Source organism: Podarcis bocagei (genome assembly GCF_964188305.1).
Source record: "Podarcis bocagei genome assembly, chromosome: 6".
Taxonomy (NCBI): Eukaryota; Metazoa; Chordata; class Lepidosauria; order Squamata; family Lacertidae; genus Podarcis; species Podarcis bocagei.
Genome location: NC_138130.1, coordinates 86,114,361 through 86,131,410, shown reverse-complemented (window position 1 = coordinate 86,131,410; position 17,050 = coordinate 86,114,361). Strand labels below are relative to the sequence as shown.

The window sequence follows — 17,050 nt, the reverse complement described above, 5'->3', positions numbered from 1 at the left end:
TGTTGGCTTGCAGCCTGCTCAACACTTCTCTGACGTCTCTCACATGTTGCTCCTCATTCTCCGAATACACCAACACATCATCTAGGAAGGCAACGCAATTCTTGTAGAGCAAAGGACCCAGTACGTGGTTCATAAAAGATTGAAAGCACGCTGAGCCGGCTTGTAATCCAAAAGGCATAACGAGATATTCAAATGCCCCCAAAGGGGTAAACATGGTGGTTTTCCATTCATCCCCTTTCCTTATACGTATCAGGTTGTACGCCCCCCTTAGATCCAGCTTTGTAAAAATCTTTCCCTTCCTCACCCTGGTCAAAATATCATCAATCCTGGGCATAGGGAAAGTCACTGGTTCAGTCACTGCATTTAACCTCCTAAAATCACATACAAGTCTCGGCTTGTCCGTGTGCTTTTTATCCACAAAAAACACTGGGCTACCCCCCGCTGCTTTGGACTCTCTGATGAAGCCCCTCTTCAGGTTCTTGTCAATAAATTCTCGCAACTCCTGCATTTCTCTGTCTGACATGGCATACAACTTGCCCACAGGAAGCTGTGCTCCAGGGAGTAAATTGATCTGGCAATCAAAGGGCCTATGAGGGGGTAGTTGGTCAGCTTCCTTCTCGCTGAACACGTCGCTGAGATCTGCATACTGTGGTGGTACCTTCACCTTCTCCATTACTTCCGTCCCTGCTAGGGTGGCTTGGGCCCCTGCTGAACCCTTTTCCCCTTTGCAGTGTTCTAAGCAATGTGCTGAACCAAAGGAAACCACTCTTTGATGCCAGCCCACCAGCGGATCATGTAGCGCTAGCCAGCTCATTCCCAAAATAATGGGAGCGCCTCCCAAGGTGGCCACATTAAACGCTATCAGTTCTGTGTGCCTTGCCACCCTCATAATCATTGGGACGGTCTGCAAGCTGACTCCTCCTCCCAACAACTCCCTGCCATCGATCGTGGTCACCTGCAGGGGGTTGCTTAAAGGGATCGTCTGTATCTGGTGTTCAGCAGCAAACTCCTTGCTCATAAAATTGCAGGAGCTGCCTGAGTCCAACAGCGCCTTTATTTTTAGGGGGTGTCCATTTTGCAGCTCTAGCGACACATCAATAACTAGAGCAGGTTGAGGAGCTTCTGGCACGGGCACTTTCACTGCTCTTTGGCCTGGCTGCAGTGCCCCGACTGTGGCAACCAGGCGTTGGCTTTTACCTGCTCCGTTTCTCCCTGCCCTCCTCCCTCAACAGCTCCCACCATCCCTTGCCATTCCTTCCTCTGGGGGCAGACTCTGGCAAAGTGGCCTGGCTGTTGGCAGAGATAGCATTTCCGGGCGCCTTTTCCCTCCTTCTTAACCCCCTCACTGGGTTTTGAAAATGCGCGCGCGCGCGCTGTTCCGATTTCCATCGGCTCTGCCGGCGGGAAAGCTGGCTCAGGAATGTCTGGAATGCGGAACTCCTTCCAACGTTCCCCTCTCCCTTCCCGCCTCTCCAAGGCTCTTGCCTCCTGACGCGCTCCTATGGTCAGCGCAGATTTGGTCAGCTGATCCATAGACACCGCCCTGGGGCTCCGGGACAGCTCGTCTTTCACAGCCGAAGAAAGACCTTCTTCAAATAGCATCTGAATGGGTGCCGCCGATAAATCCCAACCTAATCTGTGAATCAGCATTGTAAACTCAGTCCAGTACTCACGGACAGATCGGCTTCCCTGCTTGCAAGCCATTAGCTGTCTGCGCACCACCCCTTCCTCAATATCGCTGGAAAACATGATATCCATTGCTCTAAAGAACTTCATCGTGTCCTTTAGGACGTCATTGTGCGTTGCCATTAGGGGTCGAACCCAGTCCCGCGCCCCTTTCTCAAGATGCCCAATTACGAAAGCAACTCGCGATTCCTCATCAGGGAACTCATCGAACTGCACATTAATGGCATATTGCATCTCTGTCCTAAAGGCATGGTAATCCTTGGGGTCCCCCCCAAACTTCTGCACCAATCCTGGTATCTTTCTGGGGAACTGAGTGGCTCTCCCCTTCTTGTCTGCATCCTGAGCCCTTCTCTCCTCAAGCCTCGCCGTCTGCAGCGCAAGTTGGACTTCCAACGCTCGGTACCTTTCTTCCAAGCTTGGACCAGCTCCAACTCCTGCTCCTCCGGTTCCGGCCGGTTCGCTCATGATGCTTTCTCCTGCACAGGCAGCGTACAGAGACTGTCAGACTGCTGTAATGGGATGATTAGCTGCTTGTGCGTAAAATCGTGCTCCCTCAGAGTTTGTGCGACTCCACAAACCTCTGTGTGTGACAGAGCTCCACAAACATGTCTGCTCTTAGTCACTCGTAGAGTCTGACAGTGGCTGTCTGCGGAAGCGTTTCCAGCAAAGAAGCTCCTTAACGGAAACGCGTCTCCTGGACTCACGGCGTGACAGTTTCCGGCGAGGTGTGGGTCTCCCTATGGGAGACTCAGATACCTCCCCACTGTGCTCGCTGGAAGCGTCTCTGAGCCCTCCCTCCTGCTCGCATTCCCTCCGAGATTCACTCCTCCCCCTGCTGGTTCCTGCCTCAGCTGTTGAGTATCTTTCTTCCTCCCTGAGACCCTCCACCGCCTGATGCTCCGATGGCAGTTCCCTGACATATATATATATATATATATATATATATATATATATATATATATATGGAAGAACCAACAGCAGGATGCAAGATTTGCGGGATGAGTCTTTGAGAGAAATGTGGGAATATAAAGAAGCCAGAGACAAAAGAAATAAACTAGGGCAAGTGTCTTAACAGAATAGCCTGTTTAATTTTTATTTTTAAAAAGGGGAGAGAGAATACAGGGACCCACATGCTGGGCTGAAGTGTGCTCTCATTGTGAGGCCACATTCGCCACTCGCTGAGCCTTTTGCATCAGTGGAAACTAGTTGCTGAAAAGCCCCATAAGGAGCCTTGAGAAGCCCCCTGGGATAGACTGGTACAGAATTACAAAATCACAAAGTTGGAAGCTTTTGTCTCAAGCAGGGAACAGAGGATGAAAAAGACCTTTCTCTGCCATGGACCCTGGAGAGGCACTTCTTGCAAGAACAGACAAAACTAGGCTAGACAGACAAACAGTTTGGCTTGCTGTGAGACAGCTTCCCATGCTCCTAAGTGATCTAGTGGCTGTGAATACAAGGCAGATACTTATCTAGGGGGGTCCTGTCTGGGAAGGGGATTTTGCTTGGTTGCAAGAAGGGTTTGGGGGCGGGAGTACCTGTGATGGTGCAGAGTGGAGGCAAGGAGGGATCAGGGTTCAATTCCTCTCGAAAACACCTTTTTACAAACAAAAAATTAGAGCCTCGTCCCTAAGGATGCTTAGCTCTACAAAACGTAGCTTCATCTGTCACATCTACTTTGGCAGTTTGCAAAATGGGACCCCGACTCTTTCCGTAGGCTCACGTCACTGAAATCTGTTTAGAGCTTGACAGAAGCTGAGCCTGAGTTGAAGCAATGCTCCCGCAACAAAGCAGGCATGCAGGCAGTTTGTGCATCTCTAGAGACACCATCCGGAAGCCATGAATACAACAGTCACACCTAACCAGGCAGCTTAAGAAAAGGCCATTTTGCAGGTCTGCCTCTTTGCATTTTCCAAGCAAATAGGTTATTTTCTTGGGGGAAGCAGCATGTACGCAATTGCTAGTGAGCTGCAACACAAGCATTTGTTTTATCAGGAACACATAAATCAGGAGGCTACTGCTTATTTAACTGACAGTAAGACAGAACAAGGGACGCGGGTGGCGCTGTGAGTTAAACCACAGAGCCTAGGGCTTGCGAATCAGAAGGTCAGCGGTTCAAATCCCCGTGACGGGGTGAGCTCCCGTTGCTCGGTCCCTGCTCCTGCCAACCTAGCAGTTCGAAAGCACGTCAAAGTGCAAGTAGATAAATAGGTGGGAAGGTAAACGGCGTTTCCGTGCGCTGCTCTGGTTTGCCAGAAGCGGCTTAGTCATGCTGGCCACATGACCCGGAAGCTGTACGCCGGCTCCCTCGGCCAATAAAGCAAGATGAGCGCCGCAACCCCAGAGTCGGCCATGACTGGACCTAATGGTCAGGGGTCCCTTTACCTTTAAGACAGAACAATTTGACAGTAGAATCATAGAAATGTAGAGTTGGAAGGGACTACAAAGGCCATCTAGCCTAACCCCTGGCAATGCCCAATGTGGGGCTCAAGCCCACAACCCTGAAATTAAGAGTCTCATGCTCTACCAACTGAGCTATCCTAGGCAAAGAAATTACTATAGCATCCTGGGAGCAGGGGAATCCCAAGTCTCTGATGTGCAGAAAGAAAATGAGGATTACAATTGTATTTATCACGACCAACTTATTGTGTTAGCTCCATGTAGGAATAGCTACAATCATTTGAGTATTTCTAGGTAGGAATCTGAATTTGGAACTTAAAGATCCCTGTATTCTGTGACCAGAAATCCCACTATTTTAGTCATTACCCAAGACTGAAAAATGCCCCCCTGACCAAATAGTTCCACCATTGTTCCTTTTCATGGAGCACCAAGAACGTTGAAGGCAGCCTGAGAGAAATGCCACACCTGTCTCAGGTAAGGGGATAGACCGAGTGTATCTTGGCTGAGGGTTCCCAAAATCCTAGAGCCAGCATAGTCTGGTTGATCACAGAGCAGTGATCAACCTGAACAGGCCTGGCCAGCACCCCATTTAAACGGACTGTGCCCAGAATGGTCATGTATCCTTCTTTACAGAGGACAGTTCTCTTATCTAAAGGGTTGCCTGGTCCCAGTCCAGTACTGGGATAAAGAACCATAACAAAGGAAAACAGAGGTCTTGGAATTTCCCATCGAGCATCAGACCACAGTTTATCTTTCCCACTATGATGAAATTTACTGCATTTCTATTTAAACTCTAGAAATTATTTCTGAACTCGCATCTAAACACATAAAGTTGCATATGCAAATTATATGCTAATATTTGCCATATATTTTTACCTGTTTTTGCTGGTGCATTTCGTGTGTGTGTGATGTGTAAGTAGCCCCCTGAACTCTACACCCCTTGGACAAGCCCCAGGAAGGTTCTTACACAAACACCCACAGGCAGACAGATTCCTCAGCAGATAAATCAATGTGCAAAGGTTTTCTTTCAGAAAGGAAGCTTTAAGTCCACTGGTTTAAAGCGGGTTTTTCTTAATGCTGCATTCTCCCTTTTTATTATGTTTTCTGGTTGTATCATAATCACCACCCACACAACCCTAGCTATAATACCCTACCTTTCTACAAAGTTCTCGAAAGGTGTTTAGCCACTGTGTTTTCTGTCTGCGACAGGAGAATAATTGCACTTCTCCACTTCACAGTAATGCAATAAACCGCAATAAACTTTCAAAGTGCTCATTTGCCTTCATGGTTGGAGGTCTGGTTAAAAACCTGAACTGCAGAAAAATCAAGTGAAATTTTAGACATTATGTACATGGTGGTTTTTTTTTAACCTTTTGGAAAGTACAATCCATTCCCCAGTTTTTATTACGTGATTTTCTTAATTATGAGTGCAAATTCAATGCAAGATGCAACAGAAGGATATAAAAAAGGGTAATAAATTACTTGCAAAATGAAGAAGGCCTAGGATTATTTTTTTTCAAGCAGAGCAAATACATTTTAAAGGATGGGCTAAGATGGTTTCCTACAGAGTATCTGCTTACAGTTGACTTACAGTCACACATAATTTCAGATGAGGATGTGCACATCACAATGTGAATCAAAGGATGTATCCAATTGTTCGGTGACGTTCCGATTAATAATAATTACTGTTATCTCATTTCCTCTTCTTCAAATATTTAGGTTTGTTGCTTATGCAGCCAAAACAGAACCACCCATGTAAAAATAAAAATAAAAAAGGTAAAGGACCCCTGGACGGTTAAGTCCAGTCAAAGGTGACTATGGGGTGCAATGCTCATCTTGTTTTCAGGCCAAGGGTGCTGGGTTTTGTCCGTAGACAGCTTCCTGGGTCATGACGAAACCACTTCTGGCGCAATGGGACACCGTGACAGAAACCAGAGTGCATGGAAACGCCGTTTACCTTTCCGCCGCAGCAGTACCTATTTATCTACTTGCACTGGTATGCTTTCAAACTGCTAGGTTGTTAGGAGCTGGGACCGAGCAACGGGAGCTCACCCCAATATTACAGATTCAAACTGCCGACCTTCTGATCAGCAAGTCCAAGAGTATCAGTAGTTTAGACCACAGCGCCACCCGCTCCCTGGAACCACCCATGTACAAGGGAGTGGTATCAGCAACTTGGTGTAATTTTGATATACACAGGACAAATTTCATTAATACGATGACTCCTATTATGGAAACAGGAAGTAAGGGAACCCCAAATGAAGGCGATTGTCATGAGTTCCCACTGAAATGTCATGTGAGTGGTCAGACTCGGAGGAGAAGGAGCTCAGAGAGTTAGACCTGGAGGACCCACCATGGTAGAGGTTACAGATTACAAACTCTTAGCAATGTCTGATCCCAGGGAGGACTGCAGCAGTTTAGGGGGGTGGGATTCTACCCTCCAAAGGAGGCTCAGGCAAACTCTCAGGACTGCCTCCCATAACCTCCCTTCCAAGCATGCCCCTCCGCCTCAGATTCTCCTCTGGCCCCTGCCCCATCGCACAGGGACCTCCTTCTTCAGGGAAGGTGGCTGGAGCAAATCTGATGCCAAGCCAGCACCCACTCCACCTCTGGCACCTAGGAGACCAAGATGTAAACACACACAACCCTCACTAGCTCACTACTCTGGCTGCTACTAATCACCAGTTACACAGCTTTTTAATCTGTAAAGACTTTTACAACCACACACCACTCTATGCCGGATGTTTTACAATGAATGCACCAATGTACAAAACATATTACAGAATCACCAGGAACAAGGATGTTGCCAGAAGCAAAGGCTGCCACAGCAGGAACTGATCCATCAGGCAATAACTGGGCTGTTGCAGCTGCCTTCACCAAAGCAGGGAATTAATATTCTGTTACAAAATGGCATGAAAGACCTGGACGGAGGAGCTTTAGGGCATTTTGTTGACGAGATTCATCTCTCGCAGTTACTTTTCAAGGCAAAGAATGTGGATGCTGGCTCTCTCTTTAAAAAAAACAACCAACCATGAATTCTGTTTTTACTTTACTGCCGGACACATGGCTGCGTTTGGGTGGAACTTACAAGGGTATCTCAGCAGTGAAACGAAGACCCGTCCTGCCGTCCTCAGTTTAGCAGCTGGCATGTGTCTCTGCCACTTCCCCAAATTCTTGCTATGTGAACTGGGCAGAAGAAGCAGACCGCCCCCATCCAGCTCTGTTTACAAAGCCCAATTCCCAACTTTTGCCTTTCTTAAGTGATCAAAACTGCTGTGAAATAAGTCTGGTTATAGGAACATAGAAAGTCTGACCACTGGCATTGTCTACACTGACTTGAAGCCACTCTCTGGGGTTTCAGGCAGGAAACACTCCTGTCAGGGCTTGGAGTCAGACACGGGTCAACATGAAAGACACAGGGCTCGGTTGTCAGTGAAGTTGACTCTGTATTCAAGGAAACAGCATGCAACTCAGCAACACTTCCCAGCAGGCCTTGGCCCTATGGAACACTTGCCAGGACTAAAGGCCTCTGCCTTCCACCCTCTCTAATGCTCATCCTCTCCCGGATGTTTCCCAAGCAGTCTCAAACTGTGCATGTGCATCAGGCTTAATCCCTGGCATCTTCAGTTAAGAAAGGGTCAGGTGATGGCAAAGGCCTCTGCCTGAGAACCTAGGCCTCATCTGCAATACACCTCTAAAGCTGTATCATAATCCTTTAAGGAGTCATGGCTACCCCCCAAAGAACCCTGGGAACTTCAGTTTATTGAGAGTCTTGAAAGTTGTGAGGAGCTACAATTCTGAGTGTGTTTTAACAATCAATCCCTCTTCCCTGAGAATTCTGGAAATTCTAGCTCAGTGAAGGCTCTAGGTTCCCTCATTGCGAGAAGCAAAGCTACAGTGAACCAGGCAGAGGGCCTTCTCGGTAGTGGCGCCCGCCCTGTGGAACACCCTCCCATCAGATGTCAAAGAGATAAACAACTACCTGACATTTAGAAGACATCTGAAGGCAGCCCTGTTTAGGGAAGTTTTTAATGTGTGACATTTTAATGTATTTTTAATCTTTCTTGGAAGCCACCCAGAGTGGCTGGGGAAACCCAGCCAGATGGGCAGGGTACAAATAATAAATTATTATTATTATTATTATTATTATTATTATTATTATTATTATTAGCCTCCTAACAACTCTCAGCACCCTTAACAAACTACACATCCCAGGATTCTTTTGATAGAATCCGTGACTGTTTAAAATGTATTGTAGAGTGCCGACAGGATCAGTGTAGATAATAAATGGGCTAGATGAACGAAGAATCGCTGCTTCCCATGTTTTGAACCCCCTGTTAAAGGTTTCAGCAAAACGCAATCAGCTGACAGACCCACTTCATTTAGAGCACTCTGCTTTAAAGAGCTTAGCTGCAGCATATGAACAACACAATCTCGGAAACGCACAGGTGTCCGTCCTGCTCAACCCCCCGCCTCTGCTTTTGTTGTCTCTTCTTAAGAAAAGGCTTCTGTACACCAATGTCAGCTTTCATAACTGACAATGGAAGATAAGAAGCATCCATTAGTTCCTGGATCAGGACGGACCAAGACAGACAAAAGTACTTCAAGGCCAGTACATCTCAAAAATAACCTATGAAACAGAGGGATTAAATATTATTATTTTTTATTCACAAAGGATTTTCAGGCAAAGCTCCCTGCAAGAATTCCACCGGCGGCACAGCTACTTCTAAGAAATCCTCATCTCATATTTTTTTTAAAATTCAACAGGTGTAGCTAAATAGCTTCAGGGTGAAGAAAAGAGATGGCCAAGTCTGTCTCAGTCCTCTAGGCAACTTATTTTTAAGACTAGGAGGGTTTTTTCCCCCATAACATGAAATTACAAGCGCTCAGAACATAGAAATACTTTTGTTGTCCTGAAAGCAACACTGAAAACTTGGATAGGGCACAGAGCTTAGTTCCTCACCCCAAGCAAGTTAAGGCATGAGTGCACTACAAGGAAGCTTGGCAGTATTGTCAAAGGAGACTGCATACTGGGCTCAGTTCAGCTGTGGTGCAAAACTACAGTAAACACACACTTTTTTCATCTCCCCATCCCTCAGCATCTGCTGCCTGAGGCAGTCCCCTCATTCTCCCTCATGGCTGGGAGGAACCCAACTTGCCTCTACTCAAAAAACCCAGAAAAAGATATACAAATTACCTCAGCTCCTAAACTTAGAGCTATGATTTCATCCTCAAAAGCAGAATGCGTATCTATGTGAGGAGGGATTCCTGCAACATAAAACAAAGCCGTGGTTCAGTACATGTGAGAATCTATTTTTCAACTTTTCCTCACCATCAGTCTTACTCTTGTAGGCCAAGAAACTTCCCTCATTCTCTACAGAAGTCTCATTCCACCTAGTGTCCTTCAGAAGTTTTGGACTGTAACTCCTAGCCGCCCAGCCCAGTTTATGACAGGTAATAAATCAAATTTAACAACAACAAAAGCCAAAGAAAAAAGAAATCTTGTTACAAGTGCTATGGATGCCTTAGGCTAGGACTAGAATTTACAGCAAATGCAAATTTGGCACCAAACACAGCACCACTGTCACTCCTCTTACTATTTCCCTATCTAAGGGATGCAAAATGTAGTACAGTGGTACCTCAGGTTACATACGCTTCAGGTTACATACGCTTCAGGTTACAGACTCCGCTAACCCAGAAATAGTACCTCAGGTTAAGAACTTTGCTTCAGGATGAGAACAGAAATCGTGCTCCGGCGGCGCGGCGGCAGCAGGAGGCCCCATTAGCTAAAGTGGTGCTTCAGGTTAAGAACAGTTTCAGGTTAAGAACGGACCTCCGGAACGAATTAAGTACTTAACCCGAGGTACCACTGTATATGATGCCTTGTAGCCATGCATTCCTCGACTATAAGCTTAAGTTGTAGGGAGAAGGGCAAGTCACTGCATGATGCTATCATTTCATATGTTTTGCATCACTAGGTGTTTTAGGAGAGAGGGGTTTTGCACAGCAGTAAAGTACACATTTTGCATACAAAAGGTCCCAGGTTCAATCCTTACATATATCTCTCAAAATTAATATACCGCTTGATTATAAGAGAACCTCTAAGCGGTTTACAAAAATATATAATAATACATTAAAACTATTGATAAAAACGGGTGGGGGGGGTTGGAAAGCTTATTACAATCTACAGTAGCTAAAAAAGAGATCACTCACATGTAACTAAGATAAAGGTAAAGGTAAAGGGACCCCTGACCATTAGGTCCAGTCATGACCAACTCTGGGGTTGCGGCGCTCATCTCGCTTTAGTGGCCAAGGGAGCCGGCGTTCAGCTTCTGGGTCATGTGGCCAGCATGACTAAGCCGCTTCTGGCGAACCAGAACAGCACACAGAAACGCCGTTTACCTTCCCGCCGGAGCGGTACCTATTTATCTACTTGCACTTGACGTGCTTTCGAACTGCTAGGTTGGCAGGAGCAGGGACCGAGCAACGGGAGCTCACCCCTTTGTGGGGATTCGAAATGCTGACCTTCTGATCGGCAAGCCTTAGGCTCTGTGGTTTAACCCACAGCACCACCCACGTCCCTGTAACTAAGATACCCAGCCTTATATAACCAACATGCTCAAGTTCAATTAATGCATGAAGGGGTTAACGCCAGAGAGTAAGCTGTCCTGCTAGGGCTTAGCACTTCCTCTCACCTTCCTTCCTCTCACCTTGGGAGGAAATAGGCAATCAAGTCCATTGTTGTACCCAGTCTACCTGAGATGCTCAGTGTGTGTGAAGAGCTTTAAACTGGTTGCTCCAGCTCAGCCGCATGGCTCTCACCAGACATTCTTGAGTTCCTATACCAATAATCCAAGAACTTTAACCACTTTGTAACTCAGAGAAATTTTACTACCTGAGCAACTTTTCTGGCTGATGTACAGGAAAGCACATAAACCTGACCTTGGCAGGGTTTGTAAGTACACCAATTTTTAACTAACCAAATGTGTGGTCTTTTCCTGTGCTGGGCGAACAGGGAAAATTTAGCACTCACTTGGAAAAGCATATTTTAAATGTCAAACAGCCTATATTTCCACGCTTTACTTTGCTGCATAGATTGTGACTTTAAATCTCTGCCAGGGTTCTCTCAACAAAGAGTACTTGCTCTTAACTTGGATGTTAACATCCAGGAATTTGCCTTTACAGTGGTGCCCTGCAAGACGAATGCCTCGCAAGACGGAAAACTCGCTAGACGAAAGAGTTTTCCGTTTTGGAGGTGCTTCGCAAAACGAATTTCCTATGGGCTTGCTTCGCAAGACGACAATGTCTTGCGAGTTCCTGCTGGTTTTTTTTCCTCCCCCCCCCCCTTTTTCTAAGCCGCTAAGCCGCTTATCAGCTGATCCGATCAGCAGATAAGCCGCTAAAAGCCGCTAAAAGCGCTAATCCGTCAATGGGCTTGCTTCGCAAGACGAAAAAAACGCTAGACGAAGAGAATCACAGAACGGATTCTTTTCGTCTTGCGAGGCACCACTGTACAGTGGTACCTCGGGTTAAGAACTTAATTCATTCTGGAGATCCGTTCTTAACCTGAAATTGTTCTTAACCTGAGGTACCACTTTAGCCAATGGGGCCTCCCGCTGCCGCCATGCCGCCAGAGCACAATTTCTGTTCTCATCCTGAAGTGAAGTTCTTAACCCGAGGTACTATTTCTGGGTTAGCGGAGTCTGTAATCTGAAGCGTATGTAACCCGAGGTACCACTGTATATACCGTATTTTTTGCACCATAACACTCACTTTTTTCCTCCTAGAAAGTAAGGGGAAATGTCTGTGCGTGTTATGGAGGGAATGCCTACGGGTGGCATGCCTACGGATTTTCCTCCTCTAAAAACTATGTGCGTGTTATGGTTGGGTGCGTGTTATAGATCGAAAAATACGGTATTTTTATTTGCACTAACAGTAACATGTCTAGATAGGTTTGCCTAAACAAAACACACACAAAGATCAATTTCTTCCCCCATCTTTAAGAAGGGCTGGGAAAAGACTCCTACCTAAAACTCTGACAAGCTGTTACCAATCAACTTTGTCAACGATGCCCAGCCAAATGAACCAATGGACTTGATAATATAAGACAGCTTTCAATGTTCCTAACAAGAGGCAAGACTGCGGTCTTCAGTTTCAACTGGGTATCAACTGGAGACCTTGGAGGGCTTGCCCCATATACCCAAGGAACTGACACCTCCCATATGTCCAATAATACTTCTGCATTTACCAAGGCATTTTGATTAAGGGGTGTTTGTGTCAGGTTAAAGATGTTAGTGCAACACGTGTACATACCCTGTCCAGGTTCATACTGATTTATAGTCAGTTGATCAGGTTTCTCCTTAATGTGCCCCATCTTCAACCATTTTGCAAGAAGCTTGTTACAGATATCTGGGAGACCTGAGGCGGTGAGAAAATATGAAAGCAGAAGGTTTTCTCTCTTTTCCCTCATCCACAACAAAACATTCCCACATCAGAAAACAAATAAAGCATACAATTAGGAAAGCTGCGAAGTTTCAACTCTTAAATTCTTCATACAGAATACACCACAAAAACGAAAACATGTCAGTTACATTTATATGGGGTTGTGTTGGGGTTTTTTGCCATTATGGCGTTGTAGCTAGAACGTTGGACAAGGACTACAGAGGTTTAAATCTGCACAACTATGACGCTCACTGAGTGACCTTAAGCCTCTCACGATTTGTCAGCCTAATTCTACCTCACAGGGCTGTTGTGCTGTTAAGAGGAGGAGGGAGAATGACAAGCCTGTGGCTTTGAGCTCCTTGGAGGAAAAGTAGGGTATAAATGTAATAATGAAACAAATGTAGGCATGGCTATTCACCTTGCACATTTCTGCTCCATAGCTGAAAACATTACACTCGATGCTATTGTAGAAGGAAGCAGCTTGGGATTTTCACAGGGACTGTTTTCATGTTTCTTAAATGCGCCAGCAGCATAAAGCAATTAGAAACAGGCTAATTGCAACTAAATGGTCTCGGCATCTTTATAAGCATGAGTTGGGGTGGGAGGGGGGCAGTGTTCCCTGGATCACAGCACGAGTTTGCTTACTGGCGTGCCCATTGGAGAAGGCAACTTTGAATTTATTTGCCAAATTAATGAATTTGAGATTATCCTACTGTGCCTCTCGCTTGGAGTGAGCTAATTCTGATGCGCAGGGAAAGGGATGAAGCGAACTGTAATGTATACTGTCTTAATGTGCAAACGATCAGGCTTCGCACGGCTACTTCTTGCTGTGAGTAAAATTTTCGTCTCCTAATAGAATGTGAGGGGAAAGTGCTTAGGAGTCGCTAACAACTCCATCCTCCTGCAGTTGTTCGCATCCGTCTGCCTCAAGAGGGAATGGAGTGCGCCTCCGAGGGTGAAGTTACACTACTGCATTAGCAGCACCGAAGTGACCTCTCTGGGGCGCAAGCGTGGGCAGTGTGCATGGAGGTCTTGGGCTGCCCATACGACAAGACCCCGCTCTCAGCCTCACTGTTGTGGTCTAAAGAAAATCAGAGCAATACGTTTGGCACCAGCTTGGCTGCAGGAGTTGCCAGATGGAGGCATGAAAGGTGCCATCCAACCACCTTAAGAGCTCCAGTCTGGATGTTGTTGTTTAGTCGTGTTCGACTCTTCGTGACCCCCTGGACCAGAACACACCAGGCACTCCTGTCTTCCACTGCCTCCCGCAGTTTGGTCAGACTCATGTTTGTAGCTTCGAGAACACAGTCCAACCATCTCGTCCTCTGTCATCCCCTTCTCCTTGTGCCCTCCATCTTTCCCAATATCAGGGTCTTTTCCAGGGAGTCTTCTCTTCTCATGAGGTGGCCAAAGTATTGGAGCCTCAGCTTCACAATCTGTCCTTCCAGTGAGCACTCAGGGCTGATTTCCTTCAGAATGGAGAGGTTTGATCTTCTTGCAGTCCATGGGACTCTCAAGAGTCTCCTCCAGCACCATAATTCAAAAGCATCAATTCTTCGGCGATCAGCCTTCTTTATGGGCCAGCTCTCACTCCACTCTGGATAGTGTAGGTTTTACTCCTTAGCCCTTTCTTCTCCTGAAGATATATTGCAAGGCAGTGGAGGTTTAGGATCAGACTTTTCTCTTTCCTAGATGGGCTACCTTCCCAGGTTGATGAGCCCCATCAGCCCCTCACTTCCCTCTACAGCACATGCAGAAACCGCTTTCTTGACCACTGGACCCACCATTGGTCTCACCTGCTCAATCCTGTCTTCGCATGCAGGGGAAGTCCCTAACTCACTGAGGATTTGAGACACATCGGCTACCCTCATCTGGTTAGGCAGCCAGTCGAAGCCGTTCCCAGGCTGTAATGTACCAGCTGTAATGTTGGATCTTCCAAAATGTTTTGGTCTTCAAAAACTCCTGCTACCTTCTTCAGGTTTTGTGCATCTCATATGCATGTCAGATTTTCAAAGCCACTCATTGTCAAGCATTTTCTGGACTCTTCCCTAAACATGTTAAAAGGAAATTGATTCAAACACATATCTAGGCCAAAGTCCTTTAAGACCCACTTACCTGGGAGTCAACCGCATGTTTAAGATTACAACCTAGGTGAATGGAAGCCTTGCGCTGCAAGCCCATTTCTATTGTATACTTGGAAGCAAGTTTCACAGATTTCAACAACAGTTACCCCCCAGTAAGCATATACAGAATTGCAACCACTACTAATCAGTGAAGAAAACTGTATTGATTATTCAACGGAAGACACACAAAACAGGCATTCCATTGGGATGCTCACCTCCAGATAAGGGTCTGTCTCTATCAACATTGTTGTTATCATATCGAAACTCGTATCCAAAATGTTTTACCCTCCTGTGTTTCAGAGACTTCTGAGCTGCGAAAATGGAAAGGAAGAAAAACAGAGCCATGTTTGGAAGGGCAGGAAAAAATTAAATAACCACAATATATATTTTGAGCTGCTGTTGCATAGTGGCTTAAGGACCAAGCCAAAATTCAGGAAGTTCTGAGTTTGAAAGTTTCCTGCGCCCTCAACTCACTCTGTGGTCTGTGATGATCCACATTTTCTCTCAGCCTCAGTCCCTCCCACCTTCAAGATCACTTTATAGGGTTGTTGTACAGATTACTAGATAATGCTTGTGAAGTACAGTGGAACCTCCGGTAGCAAACAGGATCCGTTCCAGAGGTCCAGCCAGATCCCAAGGTTTCCGCAACCGAAGGATCACTGTTCTGAGCATGCGCACACGGCGGTAGACCGCTTCTGCGCATGCGGAGAAACCCGGTTCGATACTTCTGGGTTTACTACTTTCGTAACATGAAGTTTACATAACCAGAAGGCTATGTAAGCCGAGGTGCTACTGTACTTTATTGAGTAATCCTGTTTTTCAACTAGAGTCATTTTCATTTCAATTCACTTTTAATTTGCACACTGCCTTTCTAGGCAGTTTACAAGTGGAAGAAGCAACAAAATATACAACAGGAATCACACATCTTACAACAATCCAAACAAAACATTATATATATATATATATATATATATATATATATACACACACACACACACACACACACACACACACACACATATTTATACATATACAGTGGTTCCTGAGGTTACATATACTTCAGCTTACAGACTCCGCTAACCCAGAAATAGTGCTTCAGGTTAAGAACTTTGCTTCAGGATGAGAACAGAAATCGTGCTCTGGCGGTGCGGAGGCAGCAGGAGGCCCCATTAGCTAAAGTGGTGCTTCAGGTTAAGAACAGTTTCAGGTTAAGAACAGACCTCCGGAACGAATTAAGTACTTAACCCAAGGTACCACTGTGTGTGTGTGTGTGTGTGTGTGTGTGTGTACACACACAATTTCCCACAAAAAGCTTTTTGGTTCTTACTATGGTTTTTGTTTTTACTACGGTTAAATAACATAAAGAGGTATTGGAAATAAATAGCAGCCTTCGAGACAACTTGGATGCTGCAATTGCTGCAATGAATACACAAACAACAGATGAAAGATTCGCTTCCACTGCACAGAGTGAGTCACTTGGTCAAATTCATGAATCCTCAAGCCTGTGTGTCTGGTCTCAGGTGTGTACCAGAGATCTGCACATCGCTTTATCAAAAAGGTTGCAGGTGGCACCAGTGAACTTCACATCTGCTGTCTATTGTAGTGCAGTTAAACCTCCAAACCAGCTCTTAAGTCACTGTTGTCTATGTAGATGATGGCAAGGGTGCTTGTTATAAACCAGTACCATGAGCAAGCAACTAAACTGATCAAACCACCAAGGCTGAAATGTTTTCCAAAACAATTCCAGATTTTGAACCATGGAAACTCAAGTTCCCCACCCATAACTAAGGAAGCTTACACAGATAAGATTAATATCCACGTTTATCTTTTGCTGTAAAACACCTCAAGCAGAATTTTCTTGGAATGGAATGATGCAAATCCTTAAAACAATTAATCATCTTTATTTTCACAGTTCCTGTCTCACAGCACTTGCAAGTATTTAGGCAAATAATTCATTGTCCAGCCCAAATTTCAGCACTGTTCAGTCCAAAACCATGACAGCAAGAAAAGGAAGAATTTGACACTCTGATGCGTTCGACTATATCCCCATTATATCTGATAACTGGCCATCATGGCTAGGAATGATGAGGATTCCCAGCCTGTCGACTAAAAAGTTAGCAAGATGGGAACATACAACTGTCAAAATTCCATGGATTAAGAACAAGCATGGCTCAAAACACCTTTACCTTGGTTGGATAGAATTAGAATCTTTCCTATCAAGACAGTATTTCCATTAACTGATTATTATTATTTTATTTATACCCCACCCATCTGGGTGGCTTACAGCATATATAAAAACAGAATAAATATCAAACATTAAAAACTTCCCGATACAGGGCTGCCTTCAGATGTCTTCTAAAAGTTGTGTAGTTCTTTATCTCCTTGACATCTGAAGGGAGGAC

General features: G+C 45.5%; 1 protein-coding gene across 5 annotated transcripts in view; it reads right to left on the bottom strand.

The window, feature by feature from the left end:
* ALKBH8 (alkB homolog 8, tRNA methyltransferase) overlaps positions 1-17,050 on the bottom strand; it is a gene marked incomplete at its 5' end in the record, with an annotated part of 69,642 nt that overhangs the window by 31,453 nt on the left and 21,139 nt on the right. For all 5 annotated transcript variants that reach the window (XM_081197645.1, XM_081197644.1, XM_081197646.1 and 2 more), the window contains 3 exons: positions 9,281-9,351; positions 12,397-12,501; positions 14,864-14,959. In XM_081197645.1, the coding sequence (XP_081053771.1) occupies positions 9,281-9,351; positions 12,397-12,501; positions 14,864-14,959 (272 nt within the window). The remainder of the gene's footprint in view (positions 1-9,280; positions 9,352-12,396; positions 12,502-14,863; positions 14,960-17,050) is intronic.